Here is a 14,699-nt window from a genome sequence, read left to right as displayed (position 1 = left end):
TCTCCCTCCTGCCCTCCCCACTTCTTCTTCTCATCACTCGCTAATCCGACTGCAACTTAGGCCTTTTGGTTCTAAAGCCGCGTCTCCTCAATGCCGAGTGTGGGGAGGACCTGCTGGTTCTTCCTCTCTGCGGGGCCTTTCCTGGCCTCTGTCGTCTCATGGAGTCTCCATCCCCTGAGCACGAGCCAGCTTCCCTTCAGCAAGCACACCTTGCCCGTCTCCGTCTGGTCCAGATGAGGCCCTCTCCTCCGGTGGTGCCTTCAGGGCTCAACTGTCCTGGAGGCACTGTCCAGGGCTCCTGGAGCTTTGCCTCCTCACGGCCTCCTTTCCCGATCGTCCCCAGGAAGCATGGACTTCTTCACAAGGTTGCAGGGAGGACGACGATTTTCTATTTGATCCCACTGGCTGCCCTAGTTGATTAGCTCAGGGCTGTCCCCTGAGCCAGGCGGAGCCCGTGACCCCTTGTCCTGTAAAGTTGGATCTTGCTAAAGAAAAGTCTCTTATTTACCCTCGGTGCTGGCCTATGAGCTGGTGCCAAGCACATCTCTCACTCTGTGGAGTTGAACAGGTGGAAACACACCCCACGGCAGAGGAGAATCACAGTCACAGAAGGAACATTGCACAAGCACATCTGTCACTTACTGAACCTGCCTTTGATGGAGAGTATGTTGCTTTTCCTTATCATTATTAGTCTCAGATGTAAAGAGAAGAGTGGAGAGGGAAGGCCTGTCCAGACGGGCCTCTAGCGTTAGTTCTTTGAGGCTCCAGCTGCCTTCCTATGACTGGGTCCCATACAACGTACCTCCTTAGCTAACTTAAGCTCCACTGGATTTCTGTAATTTACGACCAAAATATAACCAAATAGTAATATAACCATCCAAACAAAAATAGTCAATAACGCACATTTACTGGAGTTCTGTTTTCTCCTCATTTGCACAAGATAAAATAAAACCTTTTTTGACAAATACTTAGAAGAAATTCAGTTACACCATAATCTACTGCACTTTTTGCTACACCAGACAACACAAATGTAAAACTAAAGTTGAATGAGTTTTCTTTGAAGATAGTATAAATAAACTTAGTGGGACCCTTTCAACATGTGTATGAGTTCAATAATTCATTTTTACAATTAAAGCTAAAATGAGGATATAATTTGTGCTTATATTTAGAGTAGAACCAAGATCATCAAAACAATGTCAGAGCAATCATGGGGAAATGATCCCCAAAACTTAGCAAGGAAAGTTTTGGATCTTAATTTGTGCACTTTGAGATCACTGTCGTCCTATTGTCAGAATCATCAATAAAGGAGTAAAGGGTGGTGGTTGGAAATGGGGAAGGGTGTCTGAAGGAGGCCCCAAAGCATTCGCGGCTTTTGGATGAGTCACTTTCTTCCTATTATTTATTCCTGCAGATGTCTGGGGAAACAATACCCAATGAACCTGCCCACTGCCAGCGTCGTCATTTGCTTCTATAATGAGGAGTTTCATGTCTTGTTCCGGACAGTGTCCAGTGTCATATATCTCACCCCATCCCACCTCCTGGAGGAGATTATTTTGGTGGACGACCATAGCGAGTATGGTAAGATGGACATGGGTTGTCTGACCTGCCGTGGAGGTGCAGCCTCCCTCGGGACACTTCAGTGATTCATCCAGAAATGCTCTTGGCGGGTGCCTAGGCAGGCACTGTGCTGGGTGCCATCAGTGCATATGGTAGATCTGGAGGACCTGGCCCCTGTCCTGATGGGCTTCCGCAGAGCCTGCATGGGAGCACCAGCCTCGTCCTTGGAGATCACTTCAGGATGAAATGGCCTCTAAGCAAATGTCACTCCAAAATATGGGGAGCTATTGAGGCTTCAGTGCAGGGAAAGGACCTGGCCCAGGCCCTTCATGAGGAGCATTCCAATTGGACCAGCTCAGCTAAGTGCTTGTTTTCCATGCGTACTGGTTTTTAAGGACCAAATCTGGTTAAAAACTCTTGGAATCTGAAATGAGGTGTCTGCTTACAACCGAGTACAAACCGTAGGTGAGCCAGGCATGCTGAAGCAACATTGCCAACATGAAACAGGCTAGGCGGGAAGTCCACCCACCCCACTGAGTCTGACCTGCTATGGTGCACTCCGTCCCCTTCATAAGAAACTAGAGAGGTCACTGCTGAGGGCCAAGACCTGGGGGTGCTGCCAGACCAGACACCTTTACTCCTCCTCAACCTTGGCTTTGGACCCCAGTAGAACCTCAAACACAGGGCCCAGGGCCTGGGTCCCGATGGAGCTCAGGACTGATACACCCTGCCTTTACTTCACAATGGCTGCGTCATAGATGGTCGGGCAGTGTGCTGAACTAAAGCCTGTCTGATTCCCATGGACGCTGCCAGTGGATACCCTCCACCTTTCCTACCACCCTGTCCCTGTGGGTTGCCAACCAACAACATGACTATCTTCTGAAATGTCCAAGCCCCAGCCACATTGGGTCAGTGATTATGCTGCCAGTATTGTGCTTTTCCGCCCCAAGTCTTGGCTCGCAGAGCCCCCTGTGCCCTGGATGCTAGAGAGTTTTGCAGAGAGCTGAACTCTGAGATGCCTCTGACAGGGCCCTGGCCATCTTTAGAGAGAGGAAGGACACACTGCCTTCGCCACGGTCACTGAACCTGCTCCACTGATCCCAGCTCCACATCCATGCTCCCGGGCTGAGGAATCTAGAACTCTACAACACCTGTGTCCACCCACCCATCGGAGCTTCCGCTCACGTCACCATGCTAGCCTCTAACATTGAGTGACTTCTAGGTGCCAGGTTCTGTGCGGGGCGATCTCTTCCTCTCACTAGAGGAACGTGGTGGGCGTCCCTTCTCACAGATGAGCAAACTGGGACTGGAGTGTGTTGGCAACTTGCCCAAGAGTCACCACAGGGTTAGAAGCATAGCTGATCACGGTACAATCTGGTCGATGAGTAGCAAAGTGCCATAACTCATACTTTTTTTCTGTTAAAATTTTAATAGTGATTGATTAAAGTAGAGGTGTTTTATTGGTGATTTTGCTGATGAATCACTTGTCTTTCTCTCCCTTACAGAAGACAAAATTTTAAAGTCAAAACTTTTGTGGAATAGTACTGTTTTTAGGAACCAGTCCATAATGATGATAAGTTGTTTTAATTTCTACAGTTGCCGTTTATAAATTGTCAGGTGTTGGATATTTTTCTAGATGATTTGAAAGAAAAACTAGACGGCTACCTGGAAATTTTTCGGGGGAAGATCAAACTAATTAGAAACAAGGAGAGAGAGGGGCTGATTCGATCCAGAATGATTGGAGCAGGACATGCTTCAGGTATGGACATCCCTCAGGACACGAGCCACAGTGTGCCTTGCAGCTCTATCTTCCCACACCAAAACCGTCCTCGAGACCCTCCCTCTGTCAGCGGGTTCAAGCCTTAGACCCTCTGTTGGCTCTGAAAGTGTTCTGCTTCCAAATGTTATGATATTTCAAATGGAAGATATTCTTTTACAAAAGCCTGAATGCCAGCCCCTGTTACCGACCGAGTTCCCCTGGGTACAAATTCTGAGTCTTTTCGGTGTGGGCCACCCAGTGGGAAAACACCTGTACAGGGTTCGGGTTTCTGGCCTGGCACACGTGAAGGAAGAGAGGGATGGAGGGAGGTTTGCACTGAAGAGCTTGGGATTACAGCGTGGCTGTCAGAGAGGCTAATGGGCTGGTTGCCTTGAAGGATCCTGAATGGCCGGAATGAGCCGTCTCTGGGTCCCCTTCCTATACACGCACACATGCGTACACACACACACACACACACACACACACACTGTGCTCAGTCACTCTCTGGGAATGCCCTGAGGGGAACGTGACCTTGACTGAGCCACCGTAGACCCCAAAGCTTGGGTAGCAGGGAAGAGTCCAATCTACGGTCACAACAGGTTCAGGTTCAGGTTCAGGTTCTCCTGAAGGGTGATCCGAGCAGCACGGTCCCAGGGCCAATGAGAGAGGTTCCTGATCCAGGTAGGGGAACCAGACATGGACCAGTGATCAGATACGAGCCTGTCACCCGCAGCAGGTCATCACAACACACTCGGTAGCCATGGTTGGCCAGGGGCATCAGCCACCAACACTGCTGGGCAGCTGAGCCTTGCGAGATCTGAGCACCTCCCCAGAGGCGCCTCCTCCTCAAGCTTCCCGCCAAACCTTCATGATCACAGGGTGTTTGTAGAACATGAAACAAGAAGATAGGTCCCTTTTAAGGACATTTTATCAGTCCACACTGCAATTGGATGTCCCTGCTCCCTAGCAGGAAATACCTTCTTGTTGAATGAAAGGCCAAATAAAAGTAAATTTTGACTCTCTTTTTTTCTTATTCTCTTTTTCTAAGTTGGACTGATCAGTGGAGATGTTCTCTTAACTATAAAGATAATACATACTCATTATTCAAAACTCAATACAAACCACCAACACAATGTAGTCCATTTGAGTGTCAAAACCAACCTTATACAGTCGTCACCCTTAATCCACAAGACAGTTCAAGACTCCCAGTGACTTGAATCTACATATAGTACTGAACCGTATGCATTCATAAGGACTGTGTTTCCAGGGTTCATCTGTCTTTTGCTACCTTTGTGTTCTGAGGCTATCATTAAGTAAAATAAGGGTTCCCTGACATCACAACTATCATCTGAAACCCAAGAAAGCTACTCAGTGATTGACTTGCAGATGTCATGTACAGCATGAATACACTGCACAAAGGGATGATTTATGGGCTGGGTGGGCAGAAAGGGGTAGGTGAGATTTCTTCACCCTCCTGGGAGTAGTGTGCCATTGAAAACTTATGAATTGTTTATTTCTGCAATTTTCCAGTTAGTATTTTCACACTGTAGTTGAAAACAGGTAACTGAAAACACAAACTGAACTTCAGATAAGAGGGGAACACTGTCTGAAAGAGCAAACCCCCATTCCTCTCTGTCATCCTTACTCCAGTTTCTTTTTCTTCATACTGTTTATTGCTATCTGTCCTTTTGTGGGGGTCAGTTTGCTGTCCAGTTGCCCATAGATTACAGGATGGACACTGCATTTCAGAAATGCAGGTAGCTTACTCCACCAGGAGAATGAGGAAGCTTTGTATGGATTTTGCAAAGTGAAGAAGAAGTCAGAAAAGGAATGTTATGATCAGATGGATTGTAATACATCTAAAGGAAAGGTTATGTTGTCCCCCCCCCCCACCCCACACATACACCACCACCCATGGGAACAGAGACTCTGTGGTTTGGAAGTAGCTGCTGGTAACTAGGAAATGCCAATAACCAAATGCAATGTGTTCACACTTGGGGGAGTGCAAAGCCAGACAGCAGTGCTTCCTCAAACAAAGGAAGCAAGGGAATTTTACTCACCCTGGAGTGGCGCCCCAGGGGTAAGCAGGGATTGCCACATGCACAGCGCATGGCAGATGGGATTGCCTCTGAGGTGGGGAATTTGGCATTATATTGAGGTTATAATAGGCAGAGTTCACTCTAGGTCACCTAGAAGGGAAGCCAGGCAGTTCTGTCTGGTTTAAGTTGGTCCCTGTGGCTTTCTCTGGAGGGCCTTATCTGCAGGACAACTGGAAGGACTGCTAGCAGTCAGCACCTCCTTCCCCAAAGCACAGTGTTGGGCCACAGCAGCTGACATTGCCCCTAGGTGTCGGCTTAACCCAGGTAGGAGAGGGAAGAACTTTCTATGGCCAGCATGCCTGGGGGAGCAGTAGCTTCTACAGAGATGGTCTTCACCCAAAACAAGATTATAAGAGAATTTGATGAAAAATTAATGTGGAAAGGAAAAGAGGGCTGTCCATAGAAGAAAAACCTGGGGAAATAAGTAGCTGAAATTGGAAGTCCCTCCTGCCTGGAATGTGTAGAATGTATTTTATGACACATAGCTGGCTTCGGCCCGGCCACTCCCATGTTGTCTAAGCAAAACAGACCCTCATTAAAACTTGCACTCAGGCCTGTGATGTGGCTCAGAAGCAGAGTGCTGGCCTAGGAGATATCAGGCTCCGGGTTCCATCCCCCGCACCACGATAAATAACACCACGGTGAGGCTCCAAGTTAAGACAAAACAAAACTTGACCTCAGAGTAAAAAGCTTTATGCATCTTTGCATCACAACCACCAAACCGATGCCTGAGAAGGTATCATCTCAGTAAGAATTTGCCAAATTAAGTGGGTCAGTGAAGGCCAAACTAAAATGACTTTTAAAAATTGAAGCCCAGCTCAGTTCCACCTGCTTCTTTAGGATTTTTCCCAGACCAGTCTCTAACCCAGTTCGCCAGCTTCCTCTGAACACCCACAGCACATGGTGTCCCACCTTTTCGGACATGATGAAGTACGCGTTTCCTGTTTCCTCCAGGGCAAACATGGGGGAATGTTCTGCAGGTCCTCTCTGCATCCTGTTTGGGTTTGGTTGTCCCGAGTCTTGCCCATGCGGATTAGCGTCAGTCTGTTCTTGCCTCCCCAGGGGACGTTCTGGTGTTCTTGGATAGCCACTGCGAGGTCAACAGAGTCTGGCTGGAGCCCCTGCTGCAGGCCATCTCCAAGAACCCCAAGATGGTAGTGTGCCCTCTGATAGACGTCATTGACGAGATGACCTTTGAATATAAGGCCTCTCCTCTTGTAAGGGGCATTTTTGACTGGAACCTGCAATTTAAATGGGATAAAGTTTTCTCTTATGAGGTAGAAGGACCAGACGGACCAAGTAAACCAATCCGGTGAGATTTCTTATGGTTAAGGGGAAACGGCATATGTATGTTGGGATCTGAGAAAGAAACTTTCCAATATTCCCTAGATTTCTGGGACTTAATGAAGGTCTGCTTTGTGGCTTGTTTCTTAAACTCCTTAGTGCCAGATTTTGGTAGATGTTAAGTTTCTACAATTGAAAACGTGAATCCCAGTTTGGAAAACCACCACGGTTAGTAAGTATGCCTCTGATTCCTGATTCCCCTCTTTAGAACATGGGCTTTGTCGTCAGGAGCAACCTGGGTGCTGATCCAGGAACAAAAGGCCAAGTTAGCCCAGAGGAAAATGCACATAAAAAAACATTATCCAAGTGTTTTCACAGGTGATTTCATTGGCTGAGATGAGCCTGGTTTTCCTAGCTTGTTCACTGTGGAAAATATATTTTAAAATGGAAGAGCAGCTGAATTTGCTATTAATTCTCACTTGGTTGTTTTGAATGCTGGGACTTCTGGCTGCATTTACGAGGTCAGTCCTGAAGAGCTTCCTTACTGATACCTTGGTGCCAGACTCATACCTCGTCACAAATCACATGAAGGTTCCAACTCTATAGGCCAGCAAGTCCTTACCTGCACCTCTCTTCTAATTAAGTTACAGCGAGTCACCAAGCCTCTCCACATCGGATTCCTTCCCTGTAACATCTGGAGACTAATACTTCACGGGGTTATTAGGAGACGTAGGTGTGCATACAAAAGTTAGCTATTTTACACTGTCAGCTATGATGGCAACCTTGGTATCTCTCGGGCTCCCATCTCTGACTACAGGACACGGTATCCTTCTCTTGGACCACCCAGCGTCTTCCTGGCCTGGCTTTTCTGCTCTGCTTCTTGGGCACCATCCAGAACGCCAGCCTTTTGATTTCTCCTTTATCCCCTCAGAATTTCCTTCCTTCTCATGTGTCCTGGATTTTCTGATCTATGCATTTGCTCCTCTTGCCTGCACCACGGTGGCTGAGCCACTTTACTTCTGCCACAAGCTCTGCCCATCTCCGACACAGGACCAACCCCAACCTCTGTTCCCTTTGTTCTTCTGAGTGACCTGACATATTCTGCCAAAAACCTAAAAGATGTGCCCCAACCCTAACCCATGCCCGCCCTGCTGCTCTGGAGAGCCTTATTCACTCATTTTCCCCCAGTGGCTAGAAAAAAATCTTGATTTCTTTCCTTCGTCCACCTACCTGCCAACCTGAACACTCTACCCTTGATGAGCAACCTTACCTCTGACTTCACAGATGAAACCAAGACTAAAAAAAAACTGAAAGGAGCCAGGTGCACTGGCACACATTTGTAATCCCAGCGACTTGGAAGGCTAAGGCAAGAGGATGGCAACTTTGAAGCCAGCCTCAGCAATTTAACCAGGCCCTGTCTCCAGAGTGCTGCTGAGGATGTGGAGAAACTTGATGGGAATATAGGTTATGTAAAACAGTATGGTGATCCCTCAAAAATAGACCCCTCTACTGGCTATAGACCCAAAGGAAATCATATGGGTACACTGAAGAGACATCTGCACTACTCCCAACAGCCAAGAATCAAATCTAAATGGCCACTGATAGATGGGTGGATAAAGAAAATGTGGTACAATGGAATATTATTCAGCCATAAAAAGGTGAAATGCTCATTTGCAACCACATGGATAGATCCAGAGGATATTGTACCAAGGGAAATGAGCTAGATGCAGAAAGACAAGCGCCATAAGACCTCACAGGGACCTAAAAAAACAGATCTCAAGGAAGTGAAGAGTCCAACAGTGAACCCCAGAAGCCAGGGAGGGAATGGGGAAGGCAGGAGAAGGTGGGGGGGGTCAGCCAACAGAGCAGAGCCACAGTCAGGAGGAGTAAGTTTGGGGTTCTATTGCAGGGCAAGGCAGGGAACTGTAGTTCAGAATAATGTATAGCATGTTCCAGAATAGCTAGAAGAAAGAATTCTGAATGTCTCGCCATAAAGTCATGATACTGCTTGTGATAATGGACACACTCACTGCCCTGACTTGAACATTGCACAGTTCATACATGCAGAACACACCAGTGTGCCCCCAAACTGTGGACAGTTACTACAGCTCAACTAAAATGAAACACATGAAGAATATGATGTTCACATAATTTGGTGAGAGCTAAGTAAATGTCATTGCCTACTTTTAAGTAACTGTAGTTTTAACTTAGTAATTTCACACACTTAGCTGGATGTTAAGATAATGTTAGTATTGATACAGTTGCTTCCTAGTTTCTAACTAAGTTACACTAATATTCAATATGATTTTTAGGAACACTCATGATTACTATCTTTTTTCTTCTTCCCAGGTCACCTGCCATGGCTGGAGGGCTTTTTGCTATAAATCGGCATTATTTTTACGAAATTGGACAGTATGACAAGGGCATGAATTTTTGGGGAGGAGAAAATGTGGAGATTTCACTAAGGGTAATTTGAACTTTTTTAAAAAATAGTTACCTTTTTATATAGAGAGCAAAATTTGACTTTTAGTCATGTAAATGATGTGGTAATTATGTTCAATTTTCCTCCCTGAGCATCCAGGCCCCCTCCAGTGTCACATGCAAACAACAATGAATGGGGCTCCTTGCAAAAACTGAGAACATTCAATATTGAATTCTCTCCCCGTACGTTTTGTTATTCTGAATGGATAGTACAGCAAGTTAATCTACTTTTAATCTGCAGGTTCTCTTTCCATTGTCTTGGTAGTTGTATTCTTTTTCTGTTTGATTATATCTCATCCCCCTTTTCCTTCGTTCTTTCGGCTGGTCATTTCATTTTTTTTTTTCTTTCAAGCACAGATTTCTTTCCTAAATCTTCAGGTCCCTCATTGTGCACCTAGGAATCTGTACAGCAGTTTCTTTTCCTCCGAGCACCTGCTTAGTGGAATCTCATGTTCGTTGTTTTCATTGCTCCTTCTCCAACCTCCTCTTGTGTTTCTTGCTGGTCCTGGCAGGATTTCATAACACCTTTTATTCTGTTTGGACAACTATTCCTCATATTACTATATTGCTCTCTGAGAATACTGTAGAAGGAATTTCCCCCTTTCAGCACTTTAATAATGTATAAGTTCATCCTGGGTCTCAGAATAAAATCATTTTTGTGAATGACACAAGCATATTTGAAAAGTAAGAGTATTCCACTCCCTGCAGGTAGCAAACGACAGCTGATATACTATTCAAAGGTATTAATTATCCCTGTTCCAATACTTTCAACCACTCCATTCCCAATGGCCCCTCCATATCTTTTAAGCATGCTGGGGGGGGGGTCTCTTGTCAAAAACAAAATGTAAGTTAATAAATAGCTGTAGAACTCAACACTAGCAGCTGCCTCTGAACTTGTCTGTCCTGGGAATCATCTGTGCATTTGCACAAACATCTTCATCTCTCATTTGCTCTTCAGTCTAATTAGACAACATCCTGTGACATCATTCCAGGAACTGTCACTGGTCCCTGGTGGTTTGCTTTGGTCTTCCATCCAGTGGATGTCACAGCAGCATTGATCCCAGAGACCAGTCTTTTTCAGAAGCCTTTTTGGATTTTAGAGCCAGGATCCAGGTCCCCTCCACTGCTCAGTGGCTCTCCATTTTCTTCACAGGAACTCCTGCTGCTGCTTGTGAGCAGGGGTCCTGAGGTTTCTTTCCTAAATCTTCAGACTTCTCATCCCAGGTGCCCTTTGAGACTTGGCTGGCATTCAGCCACTCTGCACCTGGAAAGTCAAGCTGGTGGTCAGCACAGTGCACTCTCTCTTCATCTGGGTGAAAGAACCTCCACTCTGAGCCACCTGAACCTCCCATCTGAATCCCAGTCTCTAGGCCAGGCACTATGGCCCCTGCCACAGTCCAGTAACTAAATGAACAGCAACTGCTGGCTGTACTGGGCACTGGTTTCTGGGTCTGTGAGGTCTGATCATTGTTCTGGGAGTTGCAGGGTTTCAGGGCATGTTCTTGTCCTACTGAATGGATGGAACCAAACCACATGGAATAACCAAGCTTCCCCATGAGCTACCTGGGCCTGCATTTCCCTGGCTGAAGTATGTCAAACAAAGGAGTCCAGCATCGCTGTGTCAGGGAAATGGCCTGTCCAGAGGTGAGGGAGGGGAGTGAGCCGCCGATGTTTACTGAATGAGATTTCCATCTGCCACTGTTTCTAGAATGAACAGCTAAATGGAAAGAGAAATAAGTAAACAGATAAAGCTGGCATTAGTAGAAAAATGTTGTATTGTGTATCAGTGGTTTTGCTGCGTAACAAATATCCCAAAGCACAGTGGCTTGAAACAACAATCAATTGCTTTTTCCCTCCTAGCTCATCTGCTAGAGTGGTTCTGGTATTAGCCAAATGGCTGGTTTCTGTTGGTGTTGCTTCCACTTCTGTGGCCACCTGGAGGCTCAGCCAGTGCTGGGTTGGCTGGGATGGCTGCGATTCTATGCTGGGAATTGGCTCAGGAGGTCTCTGTGGGCCCAGTGATTGGCATTTCTACCAAGTTTCCAAGTGATGCTGGTACTGGTGACCTGAGGACCACATGAGAGCCATTAAATTCCAGTCAGCAGAATTGCCATGGCAGATACGCTGCCAGATGTACAAATGATATGCCCAAAATTTATATCAGAAGCTCATTCTTTGTGGTCTATTTTTTTAATAATGAAATTGGGAACCACCCAAATGCTCAAATAGTATGACTTTTCAAATAATTTTGCATAACATCAAATGAAAAAAGCCAGTTATCTTCATGTTGTGTGTGTTTATTTCAGTACACGTCCTGGGTTGTTTTTTTGTTTGGTTTGGTTTGGTGACAGCGTTTAAACCCAGGGGCGCTTAACCACCTAAGCCACACTCCAGCCTTTTCATTCTTTTCTTCCTATTTTAGTTTTGAGACAGAGCCTCAGTCTGTTGTCTAGCTCAGAATGTCAGGGTGAGAAGTGAATTTTGTTTTCTTATGTGTGCTTTTTATATTCATTTTCAATGACTTTATCTTACTTTCATATAGTGAATCATTAAAAATAAATGTCATAGGTGGTAGATACAAAAAAGGGTGGATTATTAACTTTTCAGTCAGGACTGGCATTTCTCTTGTCTCTTGCTTGCATCTAATAATATTTAGGATGAGAAAGGAGAGCTGCTTGGCATCCAGAGTTCTGGCTCTTAGGCCAGACTTCATAAATTTGAATACTGTCTGTGCCACTTAACAAACTGCTTAACAATCCATATGTGCGTTTTCTCACCTATAAAATGGGGATAATTAGAGTATCTTCATTATAAGGCTGTTGAAAAAATTAAGTGAAATAAGGAACAATAAATATTATGATTTATGTTTGTAAAACAACAACAACAACAAAAAAAAAAACTTCAGCAGTGGCCTATTCCTAGCAAAAATACCTTAATATGGTTTTTGTTTTTCTTTTGTCTAGATCTGGATGTGTGGAGGCCAACTGTATATAATTCCCTGCTCTCGAGTTGGACACGTCATTAGGAACCAGATAAAAAGAGATCCTGACTTGGAGAGAGCTGTGATAGAGAACTACCTCCGAGTGGTGCACGTTTGGATGGATGAGCACCAGGTGAGGAGCACCTTCCACAGGGAGGGATGCACCAGGCCCAGGGCAGGGCTTCTTGGGAAGAAGCCTTCTGTGCTCCCAGATTCGAATGTTCTTCTTTTCTGTTTTCCATAACTTAGTGGTGCCCCTTCAACACTCTTCCACCCATCTCCAGTCCCATTCTCAGTTAATTCTATGCTGCTAGATTTGCACCTCATTTTTAAAAATTTTAATTTCTAGGGACACCAGAGTTTTTCAGAAGTAAATCAACCAACATACATAAGAAATTCTTGTTTTTCTCCTATATCTATTTTTCCATGCAAAGAATTGCCCCACCCCTCACCCCAAAGCAAATAGCCTCTCCCTTCCTCCATCTCCAGGTGGAAGTTTTTAGATCTCCTTTCCCACTACCGAATCCCTGAGTGCTGCAGTGCCACTGGTCGTGGGACCGTGTAAGAACCTCTTTTTCTGCCAATAAACGTTTCTATATCCAAGCCATGCCCCTCCATTTGTACATTTCCTGAAGGGATGAGCACCTCGCCAGGACCTTGGCGCCATGCTCAAACAAGGAAGGGCAGGAATCCCATGGCAACCTCATTCCCATCAAGTGGACAGAAATGTGTAAGAGTCCTTATGTTTCTGTGATTCCAAGTTTTTAAATTATGAAAATAATAACACTCAATTTCTTTTGTAATTAGAGAAATATCAATGAAGACCTCAATAAGATATTCTTGGACTTGGATTGGAAAAACTTAAAGTCTGACGGGACCAAGTGTTGGTCAGCTCTGAGAATTTCCCAGCCCTGCTAGTGTGGGAGCGTTAATGCATGACTTTGTGCATTTTAAATGCTAATGGATATGCCCAAACTGTCCTCAGTGTCTGTGCTGTCTTTTACATTGTCATCAAATGTATATGGAAATACCCGTCTCTCACACTGGTCTACATTAGACTGCATTTTTTTTTAAAGAGTGAGAGAGAGAATTTTTTTAATATTTATTTTTTTAGTTTTTTCGGTGGACACAACATCTTTGTTTGTATGTGGTGCAGAGGATCAAACCCGGGCCGCACGCATGCCAGGCGAGCGCGCTACCGCTTGAGCCACATCCCCAGCCCGACTGCATACTTTTTTAATATGAGAGGTTAAAAAATGATGTTCCATAGTGTTAAATTGCATTCACTTAGTTATGAAAGATTCTGAGATTATTTTCACCCTGGGGAAATAGGCTGCAGACTATGATGGCCAGGACTCGACCATCATTGGGTGTGGTCAAGAAATGCAGAGGAGCATCCAACATGGTACACATGGTTCACCAACATGGATGAGTGGGGCCCTCTCAACACTAGTTCCAGGCGTTAGCATAACATAAATGAAAATGCAGCAGTTCTGCTTCCAAAGACGCTTGGGTCTACTTAGGACGCATCCTTCAATATGGGACTGATGATGTCCATTAGGCATTCACCCTAAAATACAAAACAGTGACCAGTTGTGATAATGAAGACCAATACAGACGTGCATTTGCTATGTGCCAGCCTCCTCTCCCAGGGGTTTTGCATGTATGAAGCTCTGAGTCCTCCCAACAACCTCACAGGGGTGCAAAAAACTCACCCAAGATCACAGGTAATTAATGGCAGAGTCAGGATTGGAACCCAGGCTGGCTCCCCCCAGAGTCCATTCCCCCTTAATAACCACCATCCCCATCCTGAAGAGAGATAGAAGTATCCATTGAGACCCGGAAGTGACAGGTTTTGTCCTGGAAGGAGAAAGGGGGCACTGCAGTGGGCAGCTGGGGATCTTTGGCTCCTGAGAAGTAGGCCCAGTTTCCTAAATCCTGAACCATGACATATCCTGAGCCTCTGAGCCGGTGAGTCATCTAAGGTCCCATGCTGTATCTTTGCTTTGTTCCCTAGACAGAGGGAAGGTTGGTTGGTTTGCTTTGTTTAGTTCAGATGTTGAAAATATATGCTGCTTGATTTGATATGATCTGATTACCAAAGGTTTGTTTGGCTTAATGAAATTATTCTTTCTGTTTATTTAGGCGCATTTTTTCAACCGGAGACCTGCTTTGAAATTTAAGTCCTATGGAAACGTTAGTGAACGTGTGAAATTAAGAAAACAATTGAAGTGCAAGTCATTCCAGTGGTATTTGGATACCATCTTCCCAGAGTTGGAGGTATCTGTGAACTTCTGGTGAAAGATAATCTAATCATTTTCCTTAACTAAGAATTAAAAAGATCCCTAGCCTTACCACATAGTGGCATTGGAGGACAAGTCTGGAAGCTCATGGAAAAAGGTGTAATAAGATTCACAGCCAGAGTTGCCTCCATCAAGAGCTATTATTTATATCCCCCGCCCCCCCACCCCGCTTTTTTTGTACCAAGGATTGAACGCAGGGTGCTTAACCACTGAGCCATATCCCTACCACATTCCCC

General features: G+C 45.3%; 1 protein-coding gene across 1 annotated transcript in view; it reads left to right on the top strand.

Moving 5' to 3' along the window:
- The window catches only part of Galntl5 (polypeptide N-acetylgalactosaminyltransferase like 5), a 40,768-nt gene extending 26,307 nt beyond the window's left edge, over window positions 1-14,461 (top strand). The window contains exons 3-8 of the mRNA XM_071605395.1: window positions 1,412-1,578; window positions 3,194-3,316; window positions 6,478-6,727; window positions 9,049-9,166; window positions 12,144-12,293; window positions 14,306-14,461. Of these exons, the coding sequence (XP_071461496.1) occupies window positions 1,412-1,578; window positions 3,194-3,316; window positions 6,478-6,727; window positions 9,049-9,166; window positions 12,144-12,293; window positions 14,306-14,461 (964 nt within the window). The remainder of the gene's footprint in view (window positions 1-1,411; window positions 1,579-3,193; window positions 3,317-6,477; window positions 6,728-9,048; window positions 9,167-12,143; window positions 12,294-14,305) is intronic.
- Window positions 14,462-14,699: the final 238 nt, after the last annotated feature.

Source organism: Marmota flaviventris, chromosome 1 (assembly GCF_047511675.1).
Source record: "Marmota flaviventris isolate mMarFla1 chromosome 1, mMarFla1.hap1, whole genome shotgun sequence".
NCBI lineage: Eukaryota > Metazoa > Chordata > Mammalia > Rodentia > Sciuridae > Marmota > Marmota flaviventris.
Note: the sequence above shows the minus strand (reverse complement) of the source record. Positions and strands in the feature narration are given on the sequence as shown.